At 43.7% G+C, this 27,901-nt stretch overlaps 1 protein-coding gene across 3 annotated transcripts; it reads right to left on the reverse strand.

The window, feature by feature from the left end:
- Positions 1 to 8,308: 8,308 nt before the first annotated feature.
- Positions 8,309 to 27,472, reverse strand: bcorl1 (BCL6 corepressor-like 1). 3 transcript variants are annotated; one of them, XM_058076335.2, is made up of 12 exons: positions 27,212 to 27,472; positions 21,065 to 21,213; positions 18,663 to 20,993; positions 18,465 to 18,573; positions 16,846 to 17,292; positions 15,884 to 16,071; positions 13,988 to 14,245; positions 13,750 to 13,916; positions 12,737 to 12,882; positions 11,254 to 11,331; positions 9,460 to 9,631; positions 8,309 to 9,390 (listed from the first exon to the last, which is right to left on the reverse strand). In XM_058076335.2, the coding sequence occupies exons 2-12, from the start codon at positions 21,068 to 21,070 to the stop codon at positions 9,057 to 9,059; spliced, it is 4,236 nt and encodes a 1,411-aa protein (XP_057932318.2). In that variant the 5' UTR covers positions 21,071 to 21,213; positions 27,212 to 27,472; the 3' UTR covers positions 8,309 to 9,056. The 3 variants fall into 3 exon arrangements, with proteins under 3 accessions (XP_057932318.2, XP_057932317.2, XP_057932316.2); XM_058076334.2 differs by lacking the exon at positions 27,212 to 27,472 and adding an exon at positions 22,894 to 23,214; XM_058076333.2 differs by lacking the exon at positions 27,212 to 27,472 and adding an exon at positions 22,894 to 23,152 and having other exon boundaries at positions 18,465 to 18,570.
- Positions 27,473 to 27,901: the final 429 nt, after the last annotated feature.

Consider the following 27,901-nt stretch of genomic DNA (forward strand, 5'->3'; position numbering starts at 1 on the left):
ACATACAAACTCCACACAGAGATGCTTATGATTCATTCATTCATTCATTTTCTACCGCTTATCCTCACGAGGGTCGCGGGGGTGCTGGAGCCTATCCCAGCTGTCTTGGGGCGAGAGGCGGGGTACACCCTGGACTGGTGGCCAGCCAATCACAGGGCGCATATAGACAAACAACCATTCACACTCACTTTCATACCTATGGACAATTTGGAGTGGCCAATTAACCTAGCATGTTTTTGGAATGTGGGAGGAAACCGGAGTACCCGGAGAAAACCCACGCATGCACGGGGAGAACATGCAAACTCCACACAGTTTTAATATTCGTTTATATTTAATGCAGAGCAGTAATTTAATTGCACTACCATCCAGCGCTTATAAAGTGTGATGAAATTTTTTTTTTTAAAAAGCTTTTATTGTCAAATATCCTAGGCTACACTAAATTGTATTGTTTTGTTGATATTTGTTATATACAGTTACAATTAAATTACAGTAAAGTCTCGTTATATTGATATTGTCGGGAGTTGGAAAAAATATCGATATAACCGGACTGTCGATATATCCGATCCTGCGCCGAACTGCATTAAAAGTGGGCAATAATGCACTCGACATTGTTCTATAGTATAGAACAATGTCGAGCAGCTTAAATCAATCTTTGCTTAAGGATTTCAATACCAAAAAAGAACACGGCGAACGGCTGCTTCCAGTCAACTTTATTTTTCACACTTCCACCACCAGAGCACAGCACACACACCGATTCCCGCACTTCCTGGTTCACAGGTCATGCTCAACCCACCCCACATAGCTGGCCAAACACATGCCTGCAATAGAAGAACCAACTGCTTTCGTGGTTTCTCTCGTGTGTATAGATTCTATACGCCGTGTTCTTTTTTGGTATTGAAATCCTTAAGCAAAGATTGATTTAAGCTGCTTTTGTATCGATATAAGCAGACCAAATTGGCTGGCGGGAGATGAAAAGGGCATCGTAGTAACCGGATTATCATAATAACCGGGTATCGTACTAACAGAACTAATTATATCATAAAAGACTAGAAATTTGCCGGGAAATGAAAATAGTATCGTAATAAGCAGTACTTCGATATAACCGATATCGATATAACGAGACTTTACTGTAATATGAAAAATAAAATTCTTCAATGTCTCTGTTGATTTTGTTATGCTTATAATAATTTTTCAGATTATACTTAACACAGATTAGGAATTCCATTGCAAAATAATTGTGTGTATATTAGTTTCTAATAATAAATTGAAAATAAACTTGACTTAACTTTAACATACATTTTCAAGTCCCTGTGAAGCTGTTTTTTCAGTGGTATTGGATTCATCATATCCATATTCATTTCTGTATTTTTACATTGTGTCTTGTGTGTCTTATGTGTCTTTTACATAGTGTCTTGTGTTTTGAGCGTCCAGCCCGGCCAATCCTGTCGTCCTGGTCTTTGTGTCCCACGTAGGAAGCCATAACAACACGAACAAGCCCTCTGTTCCCGTCCTCTCCATGTCAGTCAGTCAGTAGGTCCGGTGCAGGCCTGCCCTCCTTTTTAGCCAATCAGAGCCGGCTGGCCCACGGCGGCCCACCAATGAGGGCGGGGGCCCTGCGGGGGCTCGGTGAGGAGGCGCGGGCCTAAAAGGTTCCACTTGTGTGACGTAATCATGGCTTCATTTGCAGGACTGAGGAGTGACTCAACACCTCCTTGAGATGACCCGACTCGGAGAAGCGTCCCCGCCCACATTGAGCAGGAACAAGAATCTTTTTAACTCGAGCAAAAAGTGTACACATAATAATCTCTAATCTGTTATCAATGCAGGGAGATAAAGAAGTGAACTCCAGTAACCTTTCCAAGAGGCGGGGCTGGGGGTCTACAGTGGGCTGGACAGCATCTACGTGAGGGGCTGCTGAGGGGGGGTCCATGGTATGTCGAGGCTGTTTAGTACTCAAATATCCCAGCTTCACACTTCAACACCAACATGACATACTGATGACATACTTAGCATTAGCAACGTACGTCGCTGGAAAGGTGGAGCCATAGACCATCTTGACGAGGGTCTTCTCAGAAGGTGCTTAAAAACAGCAGAACACTCCTGACAATGGAGAGGATCTTTGAAAGGATTTTTTGTGGAAACATCAAGGATCTTTGACTAGCATTTTTTTTTTCAAAAATAGCATTTTAAAAACAGCCAAAAGGATATTTGACGAGGGTTTTTTGTTGTCGTGGTGTAATAGCACGTTAAACACAGCAGAACACTCCTGTCATATTGAGGATCTTTAGTTGATTTTCTTTTTTTTTTTAAATGCATTTTAAAAACAGCCGAACACTTCTTTTATGTAGAGGATCTTTGACTAGGTTTTTTTTGTGGAATAACATGTTAAAAACAGCAGGGCATTCCTGTCATACAAGAGGATCTTTGACTGGCTTTCTTTTTTTAAACAGCGCTTTAAAACCAGCAGAGTACTCCTGTCATACAGATAATCTTTGACTTTTTTAAAAACAGCACAGCACTTTTTTTTGGAATAGCACCATAAAAGCAGCAGAGCACTCCTGTCATTTACAGAATCTTTGACAAGCATTTTTTAGCACTATGGCGACTCCATAAGGAAAAAGCCCAAAGAAACAAAAACAGCAGAACACTCCTGTCATATTGAGTATCTTTGACTAGCATTTTTTCAAAATTATCATTTTAAAAACAGGAGAACACTTCTTTTATATAGAGGATCTTTGACTAGGGTTTTTGTTGTTGCGGAATGGCTTGTTAAAAACAGCAGAACACTCCTGACATACAGAGGATCTTTGACTAGTTTTTGTTGATTTTGAACACTTCTTTATTGTAGAGGATCTTTGCGATCTTTGATCGCACCTCCAAACCAGCAGAGCACTCCTGTCATACAGAGGATCTTTGACATTTAAAATAATATTTTAAAAACAGCACAGCACTTCGTTTAATATTGAAGATCTTTGTATTTTTGGGAATAGCACCATAAAAGCAGCAGAGCACTCCTGTCATTTACAGAATCTTTGACGAGCATTTTTTTAAAATAGCAAGTTAAAAACGGCAGAACACTCCTGTCGTATCGAGGATCTTTGATTAGCATTTTGTTATAGAATTGTAACACTTAACCCAATTTAACCCAATTCTGCAAAATCATTGAGAAGCTATTCAACAATAGGCTGGATAAACTTATTAATGCGAACAAATTCCTATCAGAAAGTCAGTATGGATACACAGCTAATATTTCTACCTCCATGCCACTGATCAAAATTAGGGAGGAAATGACTAACGCTATAGATCATAGGAAGTGTGCAGCCACAGTATTCATGGATCTGACAAAAGCCTTTGATACAATCAATCATGACATCCTAATAACTAAATTAGAAAGGTACGGAATAAGAGGATTAGTTCTGAACTGGGTCAAAGCTACTTAGCTGACAGGAAGCAATACGTACAGCTAGGAGAATACACATCTGCAAGTTCATATATTACGTGCGGAGTTCCCCAGGGGTCAATACTGGGACCACAACTGTTCAACTTGTACATAAATGATATCTCCAAAGTCACGAAAGACTTAAAGCTGGTATTATTAGCGGATGATACCACTGTTTTTTGTTCCGCAGGGAGAACAGACAAAATCATTAGAAAGGTCAGAGAAGAAATGGTCACACTAAAAAGATGGTTTGATGATAATAGATTGTCCTTGAACCTAAGTAAAACTAAAATCATGCTGTTTGCTAACAGCAGAAAGGACACGTACCAGCAAATACAAATAGACGGTGTAGACATTGAAAGGCTGAAGGAAAACATTTCTGGGGATCACAATAGATGAAAATATGAGCTGGAAACCCATATTACAAATATACAACATAAGGTGGACAGAAATATTTCAATATTGAACAAAGCAAAATTTGTTCTCAATCAGAAATCACTCCACACTCTTTATTGATCTCTGGTTCTACCATATCTTACTTATTGTGGGGAAATATGGGCTAATAACTATAAAAGCACTCGCTAAATATACTGCAAAAAAGGTCAGTAAGGATAATTCATAATGCCGCCTACAGAGAACATACTAACTCCTTATTTCTAAAATCACAAATACTTCAACTTGCTGATATAGTTCATCTTCAAACAGCTAAAATAATGCATAAGGCTAAAAATAAGCAATTAGCTAAAAATGTCATCCAATACTTCTCTACAAGAGAGGAGAAATATGATCTCAGGGAAGAAGTACATTTGAAATACTTCTATGCTAGGACTACGTTATGGTAGCCATAGCATTTCAGTATGTGGAATCAAACTATGGAATGGATTGAGTAAGGAAATCAAACAATGCACAACGATGAGCCAATTCAAGAAACAATACAAGCAGTTGATGTTTGCTAAATACAAGGATGAAGAGTCTTGAACCAGTCATGATGTGCTATATATATCACTATATTGACACTTACTATAGTACACATTATGGCATTGGATGCTCATATCACCCAGTACTTCGGTACGAGGTACATAATTTAAAAAAAATATTTCAAAAAAACCTTAAACTGTATTATGGAAAGCAGGAAGTGAACAAATGTAACAGTTACTGATTGTAAAAGTACCAGATGGAGGGGTAGGATTTAATAAGCTTTGCTTCTTCCTACTCCTTTTGGACATGTGGAACTGGGAACTGATTATGGGATGCACTCAATTGTAATCTGATGCATGTTCAAATGAAATTAAACCATTACCATTACCATTACCATTACCATTACCATTACCATTACTTATACATACTGTATATCATTTCATATTCCAGGTATTCCTCCAAAAATATGTTTTTGATATGCCATTTGCCTTTTATACATTTGAACAAATTGTAGTTTTTGTTTTACTACCCCAACCTTCCATAAGTGGGTGAAAAATGACCCTCATGCATTTTTTATGGAATCCAACAGGAACCTTTGATTCTTATCAACTTTGGCTGTCAGGAATAAATTAACTGTAGACCATACAAACTATATCAGACGTGTCACCCCTCAGGAAGATTATTTTACACATAAAGTGCTAATACATGTACGTAAGTATTATCTTCATATAATATTGTGTGTGTGTCCTTCATGACTGCTAGTATTATTCATCAACAAATTAGCCAACAAATGTACATATAACTAGCCGACACTGGCTAGCTAACATTACTATATGTATTGTTGGGCATACTTTATAAGTATCTAACACTAGCACAGTTTTCGTAAAATATAATATGCAGTATAGGTATTACACCTGTACATCTGGAATACTATAGCATTGGAATACTGTACAGTGCAAAACAATGTGCGGAATGAAGAAGCCAGGAATGATATATGGCTACATTTTGATCTATTGAAAACCTGATGTTTCCTCATCCATGCTTGGCTCCTCGATACGCAGCTGAAACGGTCCTACAGATGCTGGATGATGGACAGGCAGTAACAGGTTGGACTCTGAGTCTGAAATGTCGGATGACCCAGACCCAGTCGGATGTCCAGGTGGCAGTCGTCCACCCGGACGGGGGAAAACATGTCCTGCAGTTGTGTAGTAGATTGAGAAACACAGGTCACAACATCCAGTGAGACGAGTGGAAACACACAATGGATCCTCACATTTTCTATTGTTGGACGGGATCATTTTCTTTTTCAAAGATGTTCAAAAGTGAAAAATGAAGATGTTTCCAACATGAAATCATTCTTGTGTGGTCTTAAATATAATACTAAATATCATACAAGTGATTATTCCTAACCAAAATGGCAAAAATGGTTTAAAAACACATTGATTCTAATATGGCTCATTTTTGACCCACTTATGGAAGAGTGGAGTCAATCGTGCATCTAAGGGCTAAAAACAGCTGAACACCTCTTTTATATAGAGGATCTTTGACTGGGGTTGTTTGTCAAATAGCACCTTCAAACCAGCAGAGCACTCCTGTCATACACAGGATCTTTGACTAGCATTTTTTCAAAAATAGCTCATTAAAACAGCAGAACACTCCTGTAATATTGAGGATCTTTGATTAGCATTTTTTCAAAAATCACATTTTAAAAACAGCAGAACACTTCTTTTATAGAGAGGATCTTTGACTAGGGTTTTTTGTTGTGGAATAGCACCTTCAGACCAGCAGAGCACTCCTGTCATCCACAGGATCTTTGACTATCATTTTTTCAAAAATAGCTCGTTAAAAACAGCAGAACACTCCTGTAATATCGAGGATCTTTGAGTAGCATTTTTTCAAAAATAGCTCGTTAAAAATAGCAGAACACTCCTGTAATATCGAGGATCTTTGATTAGCATTTCTTAAAAAATTGCATTTTAAAAACAGCAGAACACTTCTTCTATATAGAGGATCTTTGACTAGGGTTTTTTTGTTGTGGAATAGCACCTTCAAACCAGCACAACACTCCTGTCATACAGAGTATCTTTGACTAGTTTTAGTTGATTTTTTTAAAGCAGTGCTTTAAAAATAGCAGAGCCCTCCTGTCCTATATATTCTCATCCAGACAATAAAATAAAATGTGTGCGCTGCAACTAGTGGGACAAAATAACCTGTGACACAACACATTCTATTTTTGGGGCATTATCAGCATATATGAATGAGCGGGTACTCATGGTATGACCAAAAAGCTCTGGGGGTTGGGAAACACCGATATAGAGGATCTTTGACAAACGTATTTGAATTAATGCCTTTAAAAAGCCAGAGCAATCTTTTCATTTGGGATCTTTGACAAGCAGCAGAAAACAGAGAATGTTTGACTATTTCTTAAAATACTGCTTTAAAAACAGCAGCGCATGCTTGTTTAACTTTTCAACAATTTTGCAGTACATTCCCAAAAACAGCATCACTCCTGTTTTATAGAGAATCTCTGACTAGTTTGTGTACTACATTTGTGAAAACAGCTGGCATCACATGCTCCTACTAAACGTAGATGATCTTTGACCAGCGTTGTTATAAAGATTTTTGACTAGTGGTTTAAAGCAGGTCATTAAAAACAGCAGAGTGCTTGTCTCATGTCAAGAAAATCTTTGATTAAAAACAGAAGAGCTCCTGTTATATAGAGGATCTTTGACTGGCATTTTTGCAGTACATTACCAAAAACAGCAAAGCATGCCTGTCATAGAAAAGGTCTTTGACTAGTGTTTTTACAGCATATCCTGCTCCTGTCACATAGAGGATCTTTGACTGGCATTTTTGCAGTACATTACCAAAAACAGCAAAGCATGCCTGTCATAGAAAAGGTCTTTGACTAGTATTTTTACAGCACATCCTGCTCCTGTCACATAGAGGATCTTTGACTGGCATTTTTGCAGTACATTACCAAAAACAGCAAAGAATGCCTGTCATAGAAAAGGTCTTTGACTAGTGTTTTTACAGCACATCCTGCTCCTGTCACATAGAGGATCTTTGACTGGCATTTTTGCAGTACATTACCAAAAACACTAACATGATAACATAATATTGTTGCAGTAGATTGATAAAAATGCTGAAGTAGCCAACAGTGAAAGAAACGTGATGTGTTTCGTCAGTTTGGGTCGAAGTTTTCTGGGGCTTTACACTTCAGGAAAAAAAAAAAGAATAATTTTCAACATCTGACATGATGCAACCTCCTGCCTGAACTTCACCACATTGCTTGGACTTTTTTGTTTTTTAGAAGAGAACATGATAGTACATTTCTCTCATTTCTTGGAAACAACATTTCACTCTGCTTTATGATTGTGTATATTATGTCATTAGGAATACATGTTGTGTATTTATACAGTACATTACTGGGAACGATTTACAGTAATACGATCAGGAGTTCAGCGCTGCCTCATGGCGGCGCAAGAGACGCTTTGGCTCCCTCTAGCGGACAAAAATAAGTGATACTACAAATATGCAGTATTTTACAGTTCCTGATCTAAATAGGTTTGTACTGTAAAAATACTTTGAACTTCAGACAACAGATCAGGTGTATAGATCTGTGTCTACAAATGCAGCTAATAAAGTAGTCTAAACGTCAAAATAAGGATAACATGAATATTATAGTGAAAATAGTGAAGTACTTGTGATAATAATAATAATTATTATATATAATTAATAATTATTATTACCGCTGTTACTCAGTCTTCACGAGGGCAACAGTGATATGCTGGAGCCTATCCCAGCTGTCTTTTGGCAAGAGGCGGGCTACACGCTGGACTAGTGGGCAGCCAATGACAGGGCACAAATAGACAAACAACCATTCACACTCACATTCATAGCTGTGACAGAAGTAATCAAACCTGCAAGTAGAAGCCATCAAAATATGATTTACAATCATGCTTTATTTTTGATTTCTTATAAAAAGAATCAAATAAAAGTCTCTTGCAGTCTCTTCAGTCATGTCAGCAACTTAACTCCACTTCTCTTTGCACCTCCAACCTCTCGAATATCCTTTTTTTGTAATTATTATAATCAGTTTGTGATTCCAAACCAAAACATCATTGATTGTCAACACAAAAATCTATTATAGCACCAGTACAATAAAACTGTACTTCAGCTTGCTTGAAATACTGTTCTCAAACCAGGGAGCAATAAAGGGATCCTAACAAGTACATTTTCTTCCAAAAAAGAAAAAAAAGAAGAAGCACCGACCCTACAAAGCAAAACGTCCATACGTGGGCGTACCAGGTAGACAAGAGGTCAAATATATTAACGACTATTAAATAAAACAGTGCCAAGAACGCACTGCGACACAAAGACGACGCTTGGCAGTCCGCTCTTCAAGAAAAAAGTCTGAAAAGTGCGACCGAGTCTGGGCTAAGGACCATTCGTGATATGATGAGGAGGAAGAAGGTGCTGTTGTCAAGAAACAGGAAGTGAAGGCGGGAAAGGGGCGTGGCTAAGGGTCCAGCCAACAGTCCCTTTGGAAAACATCCTGCCACGTTTTTACAAACAAATCACCCTGACGGCAAGACTTTTCTTTTTCACAAAATAAACAAAACCTGATAGCTGTCTGGGGGTCAAAGTTCGCCTGTGAGGCCCCGCCCCTTCCCCTCGCAAAGTTCATGATGAGGGGCTACCGACTCCGCCGCCTCTCCCGTTTCTCCTCCTCTTCCTCGTCCTCATCCTGAAGGATGTGAATAGAGGAGCCCAGCAGTCTCTGGAGCTCCGGTACGCAACGCACCAGCTCAATAAGCCCCGCCTCTTTATCTTCCTCCTCTTCTTCGTCCTCGTCCTCATCCTCCGAAGGCAAATCCAAAGATGAGCCCACCTGGCTGATGAGAACCTGCCGTCCAAGCTCGGCACGAGGCAAAGCGGCCACCTCCAAGTGAGGGTGGCGAGCCCGGAAGATCCTCGCCGACATCTTCAGACGCTTCAGGACGTCCGACAGCAGGAACCAGTTACAGAAGCTGCAAGGTGGAAGACACGGCGTTAAGTACACGTCAAAGACCACCTCCAGGAAGACCACCGCCACTCACCCCTGGGTTAGGGACACCTGGACGTGGTAACAAGGTAAGAGCGGCTCAGAGGAGAGCTCAAACACGAGGCAATCTTTGTCCGAGTCCTTGTCCTTGTCCACGCTTTCGACCTCTGCCAACTCCTCCTTCTCTTCCGACAGCAGGAAGTCCCAGCAGGGCTTCTCCTCGTTCTCTGCGGAGGGAACACACATTTTCCAGAACGGAGGTAATGAACATCCAACAGCTTCATCTAGGTCTGCATGCGCTTTAAATGTTACTCCTTAGCACCACTCGCTACTCCAACAATGGCATGTTGCTGCGGTGTTGTGCAGTCGACCTGGTCACTACCATTCATTCACTAACTAAGACTTTGTACCAGTGTTGGTGTGATGCAACTCCACAATAGAAGAGAGCATGTTTGGTGTCGTTCTAAGCCTGGCACGGGTGCATTTTATAAGAACTCCGCCTGCATCTTTCCCATAGAAGTACATGCTGCACGGCAAGCAGGAAGTGGAAAGGCAGGAAGTGGAAAGGCAAGGCGTTGTGTCGTGTTGACAGGAAATGTTGATGCCTGTTACAACTGTAAATAGTTCATGGTGTTATCTTTGTGAACAAATGGTTATGTCATACAAAACATCTGTTTTAGGCTTGTTATGCTGTGGCATACAATAGCTGTTCATATATTTGGCTTAAATATGCTTACATTGGTGTGAAAGTCATGCTGATCTTTTCACAAAAAGCTCCTTTTCTCCTTTTTTTGTTTTGAACTGATACTCCAAATTGTCCATAGGTATGAATGTGAGTGTGAATGGTTGTTTGTCTATATGTGTCCTGGGATTGGCTGGCGGCTCTCGCCCGAGGGCAGCTGGGATAGGCTCCAGCATGAGGATAAGCGGTAGAAAATTGATGGATTTTGCTGAAACTTACATATATTCTACTACCGATTACTAAAGATTAGAAAAATGTAAAAAATCTATTTTTTCCTGATGAAAGTTAAGAGTCTAATAACCGTTCTTTTGGTATATACCACGTCTATATAGCCTGACAACACAATAGTCTGTGTGCCTTCAAATGTAGTCCAACTCATCAGCAATGGCTGCCACCGAGAGGAACTGCTGTTGAATAATGGCTGGGATTGAATGAGTAGTTATGTATAATAAGCTTCCATATTTCAGAAATAACAACAGCTATGCTTCCTGTTCAAGCAAAAGTGCACTTTTGGAGTTTTGGCCATCAGCCTCAATTTTTATGTGAGACATGAACACGTCTTTCTCTTTTCTGTGCATTAAAAAGGAAAAACCAAAAGCAGATAAGAGACGGATGATTACTGCATGTAATCACACTAATGGGACACACCTGGGACACACCTCCACGCCTACAAAGACCTGCAACAAGGGTTGATGGTTGTATACCCATGCTGTGACCATGCACCAGATGCATTCATGGTGTATAATGGTGTATTCTGGCTAAGTGCCAATACACCAGTAAAATCCTGAATATACCCGTCCCATTGTATGGCAATGGAGTGTTGTTGCAGCTTTTGTTGAAGATGTTGAAGAAGAGGCTGAATAAGTGTTCCCGTTACGCTGTCTCTTTGTATCTGCTTTTTTCCCTTCATAACGCATATTTTCTGTTGGCTCCCCTCTGTTTAAGTTCCTAAACAATGTGAACATCACAGGAACAAAAACCAAGCAGACGTTCTGTGAAAGTGACACACCTCCAGCAGGCCTCAACTCGTCCTCTTCTCGGTCAAAAGGAGGAAAAGGAGGAAAAGGAGGAAAGCTCCCGGACACACGTTCTCCACCTTCAACTTACCAAACAAGGAGCTGCTGTAGAAATCCCAGTGCAAAGTGGAATCCTGCTGGCTGCGCCCCTCTAGGTCCGTTAAGTAGTCTGGAAGAGGAAAGGAGGACCGTCGTCATGCCAACTGCATTCGGTGTACACGAGTTATGAGCGAAGAGCTGAAAATATTTGTTGGCTGTCAAAATGAGACGAGGTGGAAAAAATGTACGGCATAATAATAGAAAGAAGTGGGAAAAATCATACAAAAGCATACGAATAAAAGTGTGGGCCTGCTTACCCTTCGTGGCACACCACGTTTTTTTATTGGCATATTCTAATAAAAACATGTTTTTAGTGTTCATATTCATGATGATATGATTTGACACCTAAGATAAAAGCTGAGGTGATGGTCTTAATACACAATGGACTGGTTTACATCCTTATGGAGCGTCCCTTGGGAAGACTAGTGTAGTGTAATAGTGTCATGTGTAATAGTGAATAGTGTAATGCAGGGGTCTCAAACACACGGCCCGCGGGCCAAATGTGGCCCGCAGGACACTAGTTTGAGGCCCGCGCAAGTTTGATATGGATGCTGTATGGTATCATGTACCCAGAAAAAAATATTACGTTTGATTAATGTTCATGCTAAAGGTTAAATAACTGTTAATAGTTATCCTCCCTATCCGTGTGGAAGTGGTAAGTTTTTGGCTATTTAAGTTTAAAGGAAATAACTTGAAGGCTACCGTTTAGGTCGCTAGCTCTCTCAATTGCGAGTTAGCATGTGTCTCAAGACCCTGCAGTTGCGCAATATGTTGTAAATAAAAAGAGTATAAATGTGACTATAGTCGTGTTTTGTCATGTCTACAGGGCTCTAATAATGCTTTGTTCATTTTAATCTGAAAAAAATCATTTGTCTAAACACCAACTATATGTGGTTTCTTAAGTTTTTATTATTTGACGTTTTATTATTATTATTATTATTATATTTATTTATTTATTACAGATTGATTGATTTTCTTTATTCTTGATTTGTTTATTTATTTTTCATCTTATTTTGTGTTTTATCGGAGCTTTTATTGTAGAAAATTGGAACCAAACCAAAGTTTTTTTAATTTTTTTGTTTTTAATAAAGGCGTTTTTTTTTTTTTTTGGAAAACCTGATGCAGCCCAGTCTCACCCAGACCCGAGCTCCAGTGGCCGCCAAGTAAATTGAGTTTGAGACCCCTGGTGTAATGTGTAATAGTGTCATGTGTAATAGTGTCACGTGTAATAGTGTAATAGTGTCATGTGTAATATGTAATAGTGTAACGTGTAATAGTGTAATGTGTAATATGTAATAGTGTAACGTGTAATAGTGTAACGTGTAATAGTGTAATAGTGTAATAGTGTAATAGTGTAATAGTGTAATAGTGTCATGTGTAATAGTGTAATGTGTAATATGTAATAGTGTAATATGTAATAGTGTAATAGTGTAATGTGTAATAGTGTAAAAATGAGGGGTGTTGTGAGCACCCACCCATGAGGAAGGTCTTCATGGTGGAGCTGTGTGCCAGTTTGATGGGCGTGTGTCCAGAGTAGGTGGCCAGCGTGGGGTCGGCACCGTGGTTGAGGAGCAGCCACACGATGGGCAGGTTGTCGCTCGCTACGGCGTCATGGAGGGGCCTGTGGGAAGAACGGGCAAAACGTAAACGACACATTTAGTAGGACAGCGTGTTCCAGGTTCCTCCTTTGACCCTGAACCACCTTGCTATCTTGATTCGATCTTTTGCTTTGGTGTATGACAATAAACCAGATGTTCTAAGAACATTGCTTGATAGATACCTGTGTAATAGTCAACATGTAGCAACATGTAGCAAACAGTACACACGTGTCATGTGATAAAAACAACAGGGCTCCTACTGACGTATACGACTAAACCCCTCCCACCTTTTAACAATCAAGTTGACATTTCACAAGCAGCCTGTTCCGGGTTCAACCTTTGACCTCAAATCCCAACACCATCTTCTGTCGGATTATCAGTAAAAATCAATAGGATTCTTACTTTGCTGTTGGACGATAGCTTCTTAGCATTGGTGTCATAAAGTTCTTCACGAGAGGACTGATTTGGCTTTCATTCATTCATTCATTTTCTACCGCTTATCCTCACAAAGGTCGCAGGGATGCTGGAGCCTATCCCAGCTGTCTTGGGGCCAGCCAATCACAGGGCACATATAGACAGACAACCATTCACACTCACATTCATACCTATGGACAATTTGAAGTGGCTAATTAACCTAGCATGTTTTTGGAATGTGGGAGGAAACCGGAGTACCCGGAGAAAACCCACGCATGCACGGGGAGAACATGCAAACTCCACACAGAGACGGCCGAGGGTGGAATTGAACTCAGGTCTCCTAGCTGTGCTAACCACTGGTCCACCGTGCAGCGTGTTGACCATGAACCAGTCCAAGCACTGGGAAATCCACATGCTGCAATCTCTGTGATGAACCTTCATAGAAGCAACGAGTTCCATGTGTGTTCCTTTCTCACCGTGTTCCATCTTGAGCGCTGCAGTTGACATCCGCTCCGTGTTTGAGCAGCATCTGGACAATCTGCGTCCAGCCCCGAGAAGACGCCTCGTGGAGCGCCGTGTAGCCTGCGTTGTCTCGCCGATTGACCTCCCTGATGTCCTTTTCTAGGCAGTACTGCACTACTTCCTGGAAAAAAAACATTCCGTTGAATGCAAAGTTAAAGTCGAACTCAAAGTTCGAAGACACTTGATTTGTACCTGATAGCCCAAACGGGCAGCACGCTGCAACAGCGTCTCCCCAGCGTTTTTATTGACAATCAGTCGTCGGACCTCTGGAGGGACGGGCCGTTTGGGGGGAGACTCTGAGCAACTGGTTTTCCCAGAGGAGCTCTTCTTGCTCGAAGGAGACGATGGCAGGTTTTTGGGGGTGGAGGGAGGGGGGCTGCTCTCTGTCCTGTCACCATCCAGGGCCGTAGATGATGTGCGTTTGCCCAGGCTGCTACGTTTGGCCCTTGTCTGGAACCCAGATAATAGGAGGTCATGATGCATTGTGAATTAGAGCCTGACCAATTATGACATATGGACATGAATCAATTCATCACTTTTCATCACTAACAATGACCAAAGGCAGCTGGGATAGGCTCCAGTATGCACCCCCGACACCCCTGACCCTAATGAGGAAAAGCGGTCTAGAAAATGGATGGATGGATGGAAGGCAAGTCCAACAAAGAGGGCCAGTGAAAGAAAGCTGACAAACCCATACAGCCACCAGGGGGCACCGTTGGCTTATATATTCATCATACAACATTCAACATCCATTGCCAGTAACTACTATACAGTGAAACAATAAATACAATGTTTAAGTAACATAACCAAGCAGGAATGACTGCATCAAGAACAGGGACACCACCAGAAATTCTGGTCCCAATGAAAAGAAAACCCCCCCTGGGCATTTGTGTCATCTCTCGGCCATAACTGACCCGTTACAAGCTATTATTATTCTCCTGGACTTGAACCTGAATTTAGTTTGCTGTACGTTGGAGAGTCATTTCAACACCTTGCAAAATAGCTTTTGTTTTTGTGTAAAAACAATTTTAAAAACTGCCAGAGGCTGAGATTTACAAAGGCAGCAGCTGTACCTTTACATGACTAAGGAGTGACACGTGAATGGGTGAACGATGCGTGTTGTCAATCATTTGGATCAGATTACTCTGCATTTGTTTTCCTTTTGTGATGCTCTATGATTCATGGCGCTGAAGCACATCCTTTGCGCATTTGCAGAGAATGCGCCCCCTTGCACAAAATAAGCAGTACCACTTTAAGCTGATTCCACTGTATTAGTACTAAGCAGCCATGACTGAAAGGTACAGTATACAGTATATACCGTATGAATCATCATTCATCACAGTCAATTGGTTGTGATGATAAGTGGATTTCTGTGAAGTGGGATTCCTTATTTATAAATGAAATAACTGTAAATAAGACATAACATTTAAAATATGTTTTTAAACATTATTAAAGCCCCCTCGACATGAAATAACACACCTATAGTCGCTTTCACATGGGTAATACCCAGTATAGCAGACACAATAACAGAAAAGTTTAGACAACAGACTCACACGTTTGCAATGAGAGGGTTTTGTCTGGACAGCGTACTTCCTGCAGTGGTTATTGTCTCAATAATGTAACATTGCTGACACCTAGTGAACAGTGTAGAATACTGCATGTCTTGAAAGTGTCTAGTTGGGCTCATTTAGACATTTTTATGTTTGATTTAGGATAAGAATTTGTCAAATGTGCTTTGAAATGTACAATGTAATGTAATTATGTATGTATGTATATATATATATATATATATATATATATATATATATATATATATATATATATATATATATATATATATACATATATATACACACATCATGTAAAATGTACTATATTACTAATAGGCAAGCACAAAACAAAAAAAAGAAAAAAAAGGATAGACGGAAGTTGGGCAATTCCATGAAGGATAACTGTATATGTTTTCCCTGGAAAAAGCCAAACACACGTTTTGGACGTTTTGTCTGATTTAAAATGCTAGAAAATTGTTCATCTCCTCAGGTCTTCAACACAACAGTGAGTATGCGTGTGGGTGAGTATGAAGCTTACCTTTTGCTCATCGCTGTCGCACAAATGCTTGCTTTTGAACTTCCTCTTCCCAGAGGGTTTGTCACTGGACTCCGGCGATATGTCGCTAGCCTGGTAGCGTACTGAGCCTGAGCGAGTGAAGGAGGGTCTCCGTGGCGGTGACTCCGGACTGGACAAGGCAGGACTTGGACACCGTCGCACGTGCGAATCTGTGAGGACCACCACCCGATTTTTGGAGGTTAGTATGGCTAATCTGTGCAACCTGAAACCATCCAGACACAGGGCTGAGGATGGCTCAACTGCAGCTATTTCAAAAAAAGATGGCATCCCATCCATGAGATGAGATGGGATGCACCACCTGTGACTGCAGAAGCTGCCGTTTCCACGGTGCAATTACTTACATCTTGTAGCTTTAATTGAGGCATAACATGATGTCACATTTGTTCATGCAAATGACAAGCGTTGGTTGAGTCAGTATCGAGTTTGAGACAGCATCCTTACACAATATTGAGGATGGTCATGGAGAGCCTCTATGTTTGACGTTTGACATTATGTCATGTCATATAGGAAAATGTACAGTTAAGCCCAAAATTAGCACGAGGGTACTTCCTAAAATGGTTAATTGAGGGGATATTGGGACATTAGGATGGATAGATAGAGTGCTGATCCCAGGAGATGCCATGTAGGACTTGGACACCTGGGTTTGAATCTCCGCTTGGGCCTCACTGCGTGGAGTTTGCATGTTCTCAATGACTGCGAGTGTGATTGGCTGTGTGTCTATATGTAGCCTGTGATTGGCTGGTGACCAGTTCTCTTGCATACCACCCTAGTGAGTATAGCGGCATAGAAAATGAATGGATGGATGGACGCATGCAAGTGTACAGTAACTGCCCCCTACTGGTTAAAACGCCGCTATTGCACCTGGTTGTGGTTATCCGTTACTAAATAGTCTTCTCTCTTCTCCGGCTTAATCATGTACGTACCATCTGTGATCCCGCTGTCCGACTCCTCAAGGTGCTCTCCGTATTCAAGTTTGTCCTTCTCAGTGATGTACTCCCCCGTCTGGTACTTTCGACTACGGCAGTGCCGCCGCCTCTTATGCGTCGGGCTGTCGTCTTCGGCGTCCTCCGCTTTGCCCTTGTCCTGATTGTCCCGCTCTGACAAGCGGCTGGCGCGGGGTCTCCCTCTTGGGCGGCGGGCTGGCATCCGCGGAGGAGGTGGTGACGGGCTCATTTGAGAGGTCGGCAGTGGTGGCGGCGGCGGTGGAGAAGGCGTGGCGAAACCCCAGAGGTCGAGCCTGGCCTCGTCGGTTCGCCGCCGTCCTCTCCTCAGACGCGGGAAGGAGCTCTCTGTAGGGGTGGCCTCCTTGTTAGGAGCAGCGGGGTTCAAGGAACGGTTCTCCTCACCCTCAGGACGGCTGCCATCTGGAACTGATTACATCACATGAGATGGTTACTCACGCAACAGCTTACGTGCATCAGGTGCTGCTGACACATCTCAGGCATTCAAACTTCAAATTGACTTACCCGAGGAGCCAATAATCACTCTGAATCTCAACAAAAGTGAGTACACGTTTCATGAAGTATTTCATTATAACTTCTCCAGGGACAATAATGCAGAAATGGATATCTTTCAGAGTAGTCAGTGTACAGCCCTTATACTGGAATAGTTATTGTCCACACACAACCATTATTGTCTAAAAGTGATTATACCTCACGTGTACAAATATATTTGGTCCACCCCCGCCTTAAAACTCTTGGCGATCACCTCCACCCGCTCCCGTCAACACATTACCCCGGTCCTTAAAAGCCTCCACTGGCTTCCCGTCCCCCAACGCAGTCACTTCAAAATTCTTCTCATAACCTACAAAGCCCTCCACGATCTGACCCCCCCATACCTCACAGACCTGCTCCATCCACACAATCCCCCACGTCCCCTTCGCTCCTCAGACTCCAACCTCCTGGCACTCCCCTGTAAGACCAAGCTTCGAACCTGGGGAGACAGAGCCTTCTCCATCGCTGCCCCCACCCTCTGGAACTCTTTGCCCCATTCACTCCGTGCTTGCCCTGACCTTCCCACCTTCAAAAACCAACTCAATACCCACCTCTTTAAATCTGTTTTTAATATCTAACTTTTTATACCTGACTGCTGTGCCCCGCCCTGCCCCGCCCCGCTTTTACTCATGTTTTAGCTGTGTATTAACCAATGAATGTTGGATTTTAATGTATCTTTTACTCTGTTTACTTGCTTTTATTCTTCTGTAAAGTGTCTTTTGAAAAGCGCTATACAAATAAAATGTATTATTATTATTATTATTATTATTGAGGAAAAAGCGGTAGGAAATGAATGAATTAATTAATTAAGAATTCATGTTTCTCTCAATGAACCGCAGCTCCCGAGTGCCGGCAGCACTCATGCAGCCATGATGCTATCAACAGCATGCTTGACTTTTGGCAAGACATATTGACATTGTTACTGACTTGACTTGTGTTGCCAGCTGTTTGGAAAATGAAGGCTGTGAGATACTGGAGACAATTTACCTCTAAAGGTGGAACAATATCATGGACTTCATGGATATCATGGACTTTAGGGTAGATGATACCTGTATGGTTGTGGTCATCCTCCTTGAGGCTGCTACGGTCTTTGAGAATCTGATCTTTACTCCGCAGGGAAAGTCTTTGCTCCAGCTCCGGTGTTATTTGTTTCTTCTGCTAAATAAAATAAAAAACAAGAGTATTTGTGAGATTATTGGAAAGGTCTGACACCCCAACTAACCCCAAAGACCTTAAGTATGCTTTACCTTCTTTTGTTCTGTGGGACTACTTCCTGTGTCGTCTTCTTTCTCTGCTGCAATCTTTTTAGACAACTCTGCCTTTGCAGGCTTCTTAGGACTCATTTTCTTCTGTTTAGCTGCTTTGGTTGGAGACTCCTCTTTGGTTCCGTTAGTTCTCTTCTCACATTTGTCGGCCGACAAAATAGATGCGACTAAACCTCCCGGTTTTTCATTGCTGGCTCTCCCAGACTTCTCGCCGTCCTTCTTCAGCGCCTCTCCCTCCAAGACCTGTGCTAGCTGGCTCTCCAGCCTGTTGCCGTTTGTGGATGCGTTGCTTCTGAGGCTATGAGACTGTCCGAAGGCTTTTGGGATGCCTTTCTTGTGTTCTCCCTGATGGCTGTGTAGCTCAGCTTTGTTCTCAGAGGTCTCAGTGGGCTTCAACCTTTCAAGCCTGTTCCTGGATCGAGTCAGGCCCCCTTGAGACAGCCAGTTCTCCGAGGACCAGAATGCTGACGGGGCCTGTTTGGACAGGGTCTCTTGACTTCCAGTGAGAAGATTGAGAACAGTGTCGTTTCTCGGTGCCACATGACCATCGTGCTGCTTCACAATGGACGCAAGGTTAGACAGTGGACATTGTTTTTCCCACGTTTCATCCACAGTTGTGGATGGACTCTGAAACTTGGAACCTTCTACAGCTCCCTTAGCCTTTGGGGAACCTGGTGAGACCTTCCTTTGAACAGAGGATGTTTGGTGTGGAGGATGAGAGGTCTTCTGCCACGTCGAGTACAGACCTGCTGCTTTTCCAGACTTTGGATGCGCGTTGGCGGGACTTGAAAGGGCCGTCATTAAGGCTCCTTTCGTGGAACAGTTCTTACTGATGGCTATGCTGGTGTTTTTCATCTGAGCATGAGAAGATGGCCTCTTTCCTGCTGAAGAAACTTGCTCACCTTGGTCTATTATGGATATAAACTCCTGCTTAGCAAAACTCTGAAACTCATCTGCAAACGCCCCCTTTCCATCTTTCCCACGAAGCGTGGAGGCCAGTATGGGACTCGCCACGCCAACGTATGTTCCGGGGATACTTTTAATGGGGTCCTGTGATGACCCTTTGCTCCACAGAGGCTTGCGTTCAGACAGCTGGTGATTCTGCGGCCGCGTGGACTGTTTTTGATGGGATCCATTCCTGTGTGTATTGGGTAAAATAGGATACTGTCCAGCTGAGCTATACGTTGTAGAATGAGTCCTCTTTGAGTTCACAAAGCCTATTTTATTTGACTCTGTATTTTGAGGATCCACCGGAGGGTCGTCTGTGCATTTTGGACGTTTGGATTTAGCAGACAAATCGAGGGGAACATCCCTCGGCTCCAGTGAACATGCTATTCTGCGGTCCTCGGCTTTTAGAGATCCGATGGCGGTCTTGTCCAAGCTGAGGCCCTTCTCCACGTGGTTTAGCAGTCTGCTCTGAGAGGCGATGGTGGCGAGTGCCGAGCCGCAGCAAATGGCGGCGGTGGGCGACAATGTGTAGTGAGTGGGTGCTCCAGAGTTCAGTGACGGGTGCTGCAGCGGGAGGGCGAGAGCTGGGGACGCCACCACAGAGGCCAAGGATTCCCCTATGGATTTTCCATTCTTGCCGGATGAATGGTTCACTTTATGTTTCGAGGCCTTTTTCTCCGTCGTCCCTGAAGTCCGACCCACAGGGAAGGGATAGTGATAGGTCCGCATGAGGGGTGTACCCGCTACACCTGAGGTTTGAGGTTGGATCTCTTTTGGAAAGTGGCCGGTCGTGGCTTCTCTCAGAGCCGCAATCTGCCCCAATGCTGGTGGGAGAGTGATTTTACAAAGCGGGGAGGAGAAATCGGCAGACGGCAGGAAGGCAACTGGTTGGGCTGGTTTGAACATGGGGCACTGGAAACCAGCAGATGGCGCGTGTGATTTCTTGCTGTGATTCCTTGGATTGGCCGAGTCGTCCGCGTCGACTTTTACACCGCCTGACCACTGAGGGGTGGTGAAGACCGCCGCGCCGTCCGCCTTGATTTTAGCAGCCTCTACCACTCTTTTGTCTGCCCTCTTCTCCAAGGCCGTGGGGGCTGAGCTGGACATTGGTTCATTGTTGAGCTGCCGCGGTGGGGAGAGCTTCAGGCTGTGGTTGTAATTACTGGTGTCCGGGCAGGCTCTCGCTGTCTTACAGTCTGTTGTTGGAGTGGTCTTGTTTTGCTGACTGAGGCTAACGTCGCCTCTAAACTCGAGGGGCAACGTTTGCGGAGGATTTCCCACCATGCTCGTGGCTGCTTTATTTGGAGCACTGATCTCTCTGCTCACCGTGTCTCCATCCCCTACATTCATTAGTGAAGAGTCCACCTGGGTAAGAGCAGACGGTTTCAATGATACACTCCCAATAGTCCTCTAACTGTATTCATGACAATGCATACCTGCATAGGTGTTTCTTTAACACAACATGCCTCACAGGGTAGGCCAGGCAGTCTGATGGGAGTCTTTAAAAGCAATGGAATGCTGATCAAAAAGATCCACTGTGGCCACTCCGCAATCAGGAAAATGCAGAAAGAAACAAACAAAGATACTGCAAAGAGACAAAAACAAGGCATTGAGTAACACCATATAAACTCTGATACAAAGTCAAGGGATGGTAATCTGACTTTTCAGTACATTATATACATTAAGGTTACAGACAGGAAGTGTTCCTGCTTCGCTATATAAACAAATACATTGCAGTTGAGTGAGCGGGAGTCATGGCTAGCCAAGGAGAAGTCAGAGCTTGAAAACCCTCTTCTGTCTTTAAAGTCTCCTGTTTGGGGAACACGTGGCGTCCCTGGTGAAATACATAAACGGAGAACAACAAGTGGCCAAGATGAAAGCGTGGGCATCATTCGGTACAGAACGGGCATGTGGCTACAACGGAACCATGATCACTCCTAAAAATGGAATTGCATGTTTAAATGTTGACTGTTTCTGATGACGGGATGCTGCTCTGTTGGTTCCGGCTGTTGTGGTGACGTATTCACAAGTGGACCATTTTGTTCACAGAAAATAGGCAGACTGGCCAACCAAAGCCTTCCCGACATACATAGGGAACCTCTGAAAACGCCTGCTGACTTTACAATCAATGCTTTCTGTACCTGCTTAGGCAGGTAGCATTGATGAAGTCTAGCATGCTAAATGCACCGATTTGCTCAAATTCTCGTACGATTCTAACCGAACACAATCACCACAAAAGGTCACTTCACAGCAGTGGCGGCGCTACGTGGTGGACACTCTGGCCACCCCACTGGCCATCTATAGTCATTTCAGGTATCAACTTCTTGCCACCGCATGTGTGTAATGTTCTCACCATGGCCACCCCAACCAAAAAATCCCGCCTCTGTCGCTGCTTCACAGCAGGCTACAAAACGACCTGCGCTGTACTCTTCTCCTCCTAAAACTACCAGCAAGGTACATGTGAGGGCATACAGCAGGTCAGCAAGAGGGGAAAACCATCAGGAAGCATCAGCTTGGGAGTCAGTCAAATGCACACAAAATCACAAGATCTCCGTTGAAGAGAGGCGGTGCATTCACGGCACGGTTTGTCCTTGCTAACTATCATTTGAATGCATCGGCTCCGATGTGGGCCAACACATGCACACAGAAACGGCACATGTATTGTGCATGCACCGCGGAGCTTTGCAGCCTTTGCCCGAACACCGTCCAGCACGAAGGACGAGAGCCCGGGGAAGTACAGCCAGCGCATCCATGAATGGTCTTAATGGTGCAAACATCAACAATGTATGTATATGAGGGGGTAGCAAAGTGCCAGGGTAGACCCCTCACCCCCCAATAACACTTCCTCCAAAAGAGCTCATCTACATCAATCTAAAGCAATACAAAAAAACAACAACAACAAATCTCCTCCTTTTGCATATAATCAATCTCAGAGGCGAGGGAGGGGGTGCGGGATAAAGTCCCACACGGGTGGGCGACACAAGTTCGCAGGCTTGTGCTCCGGAGCGGTCACCGCTGTCACGGAGGAGGAGGTGGAGGAGGTTGACGGAGCTCGACAACTCCGCTCCCCCGCCGGCTCGCACGCAGAGACGGGCTGCTGTTATTTATCCTCAGCCGACCTAGCATGGAGCGTTGAAGCGGCGGGTGTCCCGTCTCTCCTCGACCGAGACCCCGACCCAAAAAACGCTACCACCACCACCTTATCCACCCCCCCTTATTCTCGCCTTCGAGTTACCACATAAAAGATGTCCAATGACACGCTCACCCGGATCGTACGTGAACGTCGCACAAGGGCTGGACGTCTTCGGCTCTCCGGCCTCTGGCGGTCCGCGACTCCTCACTAATCTCGACCGTTTTCGGTTCTCAAAGTCCGGGGAGGGGGAGAGGAGGAGGTGGGGAAGGAGGGGAGGCGAGGGGGTGGTCGTCAAGACTGTCCGTTCCGTATCTCCAGTCTGGTGGGAGAGCGAGTTGGGGGGAGCCTCTGGGAGATGTAGTGCTCGGCCATCCACGCCCAGGATTGGACGCTCGAGAGTCAGGGAGGGGTGAGGACTACAGGTACCGGCATGCACCGCGACCTCACAGCCGCTTCAGAAGGCACAAGGGTGATAGCGAGTGGAGGCAGTGTCACAGTGGTGGTAGTGGTGCGCTTAAACTGGCCTTATCTGACGGGGGGCGGGGGGGGTCACCAAGTCATAAACTGTCACTTTAAAGCCACGAGTTTTAACAGGAAGGGAAGTGTAATGAAACAGGAAATAAAGAATAAAAAGAAGGTTGGGGTTGGTTGGGTGAAAGATGAGGAAGCAAGTAACTATAGGGAAAGGACAGGACATGTTTTCATGAATGATGACATATTGTGATGTAAAACCACCCAAGTCCAACTGCATTGTGATGCACTAACGTCTTGTATGTGTGTATTTAATGAACACCTTGGTACCATACCATTTATTTGCACACAAGGCCCCACTCATGTCTGCTCTTCACTTCCTTTTGTAACTCAAACAGAGCAGTCTGCCAGCACAGATCACAGATTCTGACCTCCACACACAATACTGATTTGTTGCAAGCGCAATATCCATCCATCCATCTCACAATGTGTCAAACCATGTTGACCCATGTCCATCATTTGGACAATTTGATCCAGTCCTGAGAGAAAGTACACCCTTCGGACATCTTCAGGAGCACTGAGTGCACAAATGTGCACACAAATATGATGTTTTTTACCCTCAACATGAGCAAACCAGCAGTACAAAAAGCATATCTTCATATCATATATATTGTTACACCACACAATTCTACATCCGTTTGTCTGCACAAATGAAAAAACTAAAAGTGCAACACATATTCTGCCAGTACAAAACATAATACAGCTCAGTTTTGATTGATTGACACTGTCAAATAGCTATTATTAATAAAATATGTATTTGTATCTGTTGGAGTCTGTAGTGTGCAATACAGATCAGGTAGCAAGATTATGCCGACAGAAGTATCCAGACGTATCTATCTTAATTAATCATTTAGACTATTAAATGGGTTAATTCATTGATCTTAACAAAACCTGCTTGGATGAGTTTGGTCTGGAGGACCTTGCACAGAACCTCAACCCATTAAAAACATCTTTCAACTAACTACAGCAGGGATGGTGAGCCACACAGCAAGGTACAATACTAAACAAATGAAACGTGGCTGTACGCAAGAGTAGTCAGTGTACAGCTTGTGTCGGTGTTAGTATTGCCTTGTATGATGTAGTGCAGTTTCACACAAACTGCAAGTACAATAATATTATCAAATGAAACCCTTCTTGTGGAAGCACTATATTAGAAACGCCTCTCGGTATGACAACGTGCAGCCAAACTAGAACCACAATGACGACCAGATTGTTGAAGTCTTTCACAGTGTCAATCAGCATGCGTCAGAGACAAATGCTCTGACAAGACACGTCTTGGCATAAAGCTGTTTGTTGCAATGAATTAATGTAAAATGTATATATTTGTATGATATCTCACAAAAGTAAGTACGCCCTTCATATTTCAGCTAGCGTTTTCAAGGGACATTGTATACTAGTCATTGGAAACGAGTAGTCAGTATACAGCTCATTCATATTTGTGTTTGCTTAGTTGTTACACCTTCCTACGCTCACTTGCAGCACTCTGTGTGCATTTGCTAGCAGCCCCGCCTCCACCCACTCAGACAAAGAGACTGAATGACTGACAGGGTTCACTCACCCTGGTCATTCCGTCATAGAAGCAAAACGCCCAGGGGTTGAGACAGATGCGCTGAGTGAACCCTCTCATCATCCAGCCTGTTTGGTGGAGGGGGGGGGCACAAATGCACATGTCAATATATCAAGGCTGGCAAGTATCAACTTGTTATTATTTATCATGTGCTAAATTGATTTCTTGATTATGGTGACAGAGCCAGGTATACGTATATTTATTACCCTTTGGAAATGAGTCAACATTATTGTATAAATATCTACCAACACAAGTGATTAGCAAGCGGGATGGTAGCGTCTTGGTCTTGGGCTGCACGAGTGCTCCCAGCACTGGGGAGCTGTGGCTCATTGAACAGCAAACATGAAATCCAAAATGTACTGTGACATTGCGAAGCAGAACATGAGTCCCTCCCCTGGGAAACTCGTTTTTCCAACAACATAAGGAGCCCTAACACACCTCCAAAATGAAGCTGAAAACAGCTTTACGAAGGATGTCTCCCCAGACCTGAACCCAACTGAGCACCCAAAGAGTGTTCTCAAGCAGGAAGGAGGATGGCGGAGTGCATGGTGACGTTGAACATCCACCAGCTCCAATGGTGATGTCATCATAGAGGACTGGAAGATGATTCCAGTAACAACCTGTGCAGCTCTGGTGAATTCCAGGCCCAAGAGGATTAAGGCCAGGGCTGAATAACACTGGTGCTCACACCAAATATTGATATTGTGGACACAATTTGAACATGTTCGCTATGAGGTGTGTTCTCACTTGTGTTGCCATGACAATAACAGCCGTGTCTACTGTATACTGCGATATAAGCTGTACACTGACCGCTCTAAATGATATCCATTTGGAGGAACCAAATGAAGGAAAGGGTGAGCGGTGTTGTTACTTTTGTGAGATACTGTATATTGCTGATGTTTGAAATTGTTGGGTCCTCAGTGTCCATCAAAACTGAGCATTATGATCTTTATAAAGGGTCCTTGTATTAAATCTCATTAGACAGTGCAGGCTGTATGATGCTAATATCTATCCAGCTGGGATGCATGTCTCCCCCCAAAAACGACAAACATTATTTATGACCATGCACTTGTCTCCCCCCCATAATCACATTTTGTCTCTGTGGTTAAGCAGCCTTTGCTGTAATTAGGCCACTTGTCTTATTATAAGCAAAGCCCTGGGTGAGCTTCTTGAAAGCTTCAATACATTTCCTAGTTTTCTCAGCACTTGGTGAGGATATACTGTATATACACGTATATTGTATACACACACACTGAAGGTATAGGATATAAGGCGGTGTGCAAACGGTACCAAACACAGGCTTGTTTTGCAGTGCTGTGCAGGGAAAACAGCGGGGCAACCGTCGTCCCAGTGGTCCGGGCTGAAACTATTTGGCTGCGTGGATCATCGGCATGTGGGAGCCTCTCCGACATGCCCTTCGCCATTCGCCCAGTAATGGCTGCGCACAAGGCGGTCAAATCGCTGACAGATGGCCCGATACGAACATGGCAATCGGATGTATAGAAAACACAACAAAACAAAAACGAGGACGAAAACCGAAGCACGACGGAAGCACACAAACAAACACCACACAGCGAGAGCTCCGTCACCGGGGCAAGCCTCAACACTCTTCCCGGTAGTCGAGCGCCCACTCGGGCTTGAGCCACCTCTCAGTCTCGGCATCGGATGTCGACATCGGAGCAAGTTGGGGGTAAAAGAATCACATCCACGGTGTTTGTCACCAAGGCCTGCACGTGTTGTATTTTGGTAAAGACTTCAAAGTGGTCATCCCCAACCCCCTCCCTCCGTTCTTGGGAGACTATTTTAGGCCGCCATGGCTTCACGAAACGAGGATGTCCCATGTAAGTTCACCTGGAAGCCATTTGGCACAAGTTATTCATTCTCCCCCCGACCGAAAGAGGCAAGGAGAGGGGCGGTCGATGCGTTATCCAGCCTCGGGTTGACGTTCTTGTTTGCCGGGTTCGTAATGCATGGCTCGTTCACATCATGTCAAACCTTTGGCACCTGAATGCATCACTTCTCCTTTAGTTCAGTTTACACCCCCACCCCAACACCCCAATCATTAACGCATGCAAGACACACACAGTGTCATCACAACTTGTGTGTGTGTGCCCTATTTAACCACACACACACACACACACACAATGCCGCGGGATAGCAGCGAGACGTCGCCGCAACTACAGCCCGAAAAAAGGGCACAACAATGAAACGCCACACATATCCAGGTCAAAGTTTGGCAGAGTTGCGCCTCGTCCTCAGTGTCGTTGTGCAATGAGCACCCTCCTCCCGTCACCTCCCGTTCGCACGTAACGCCTTTGTTATTAGTAATCGCACGCTATTGCGCCGTCTTACCTTGGCGCTCGGAGCCTGTGTGTGCAGCCGCAAAGCCTGTGTGTGCACACGGCGCAACAAGCGACCGTCGTCCGCGGCACAGGGAGCTTCCCGAGCTGATGGTGTCCCCAACCCGGCGAGACTGCTTTCTCCACTCAGAATAAATACGGCGTGCTGCAAAAAATGTTTATTTTTTTGGAGTGGCTTGTCCTCGCGATCTTCGCTTATTGCCCGAGCTTCGGGTCTGCAGCAGCTGGAGATGAGAATCGCGCATCCTGGGTCCTAGCGCCGGATGAAGCCCTACAGGTGAATATCAGTGGGCTTTCAATCTTTGTCACTGGGAGTAATCCTGCCATGATCTGTATCCATGCAAAGACGAGACGTCCACGTACAGTATATACAGTTATATGAGATATGACATTATTTACTGATGCAGAATATCACACATGCAGTAACTTTAGGAAAATTTTAAGGAAAAATTATGTCCTGGAGGCACATTTTCATTGCATCATAAAAGAAAAAACACCTCTGACTATACACCCACCACAGCTTTGTCGTCAAAAATAGATTAAAAAAAACAGGCTTTGCTACACATCCTAAACATCCTCTACCAATTATCCATCAGTCAGCCAACCAATGTAAAAGTTGGATCATTGAATTGTTCTTCAGCAACCTTGCATGATGTGGTTCAAATGTGAGTCATGTACGCTC

Source organism: Doryrhamphus excisus, linkage group LG23 (assembly GCF_037039965.1).
Source record: "Doryrhamphus excisus strain RoL-2023G ecotype Guam linkage group LG23, RoL_Dexc_Guam_v1.1, whole genome shotgun sequence".
In the NCBI taxonomy this organism is placed as follows: Eukaryota; Metazoa; Chordata; class Actinopteri; order Syngnathiformes; family Syngnathidae; genus Doryrhamphus; species Doryrhamphus excisus.

Bases quoted from the DNA above. Each gene is read 5' to 3' on its own strand.
- bcorl1 (XM_058076335.2), bottom strand. The intron at 18,574-18,662 runs GTAAAGCATACT...TATTTTATTTAG, and splicing joins GTCCCACAGAACAAAAGAAG to CAGAAGAAACAAATAACACC. The intron at 11,332-12,736 runs GTGGGTGCTCAC...TTCCTCTTCCAG, and splicing joins CATGAAGACCTTCCTCATGG to ACTACTTAACGGACCTAGAG.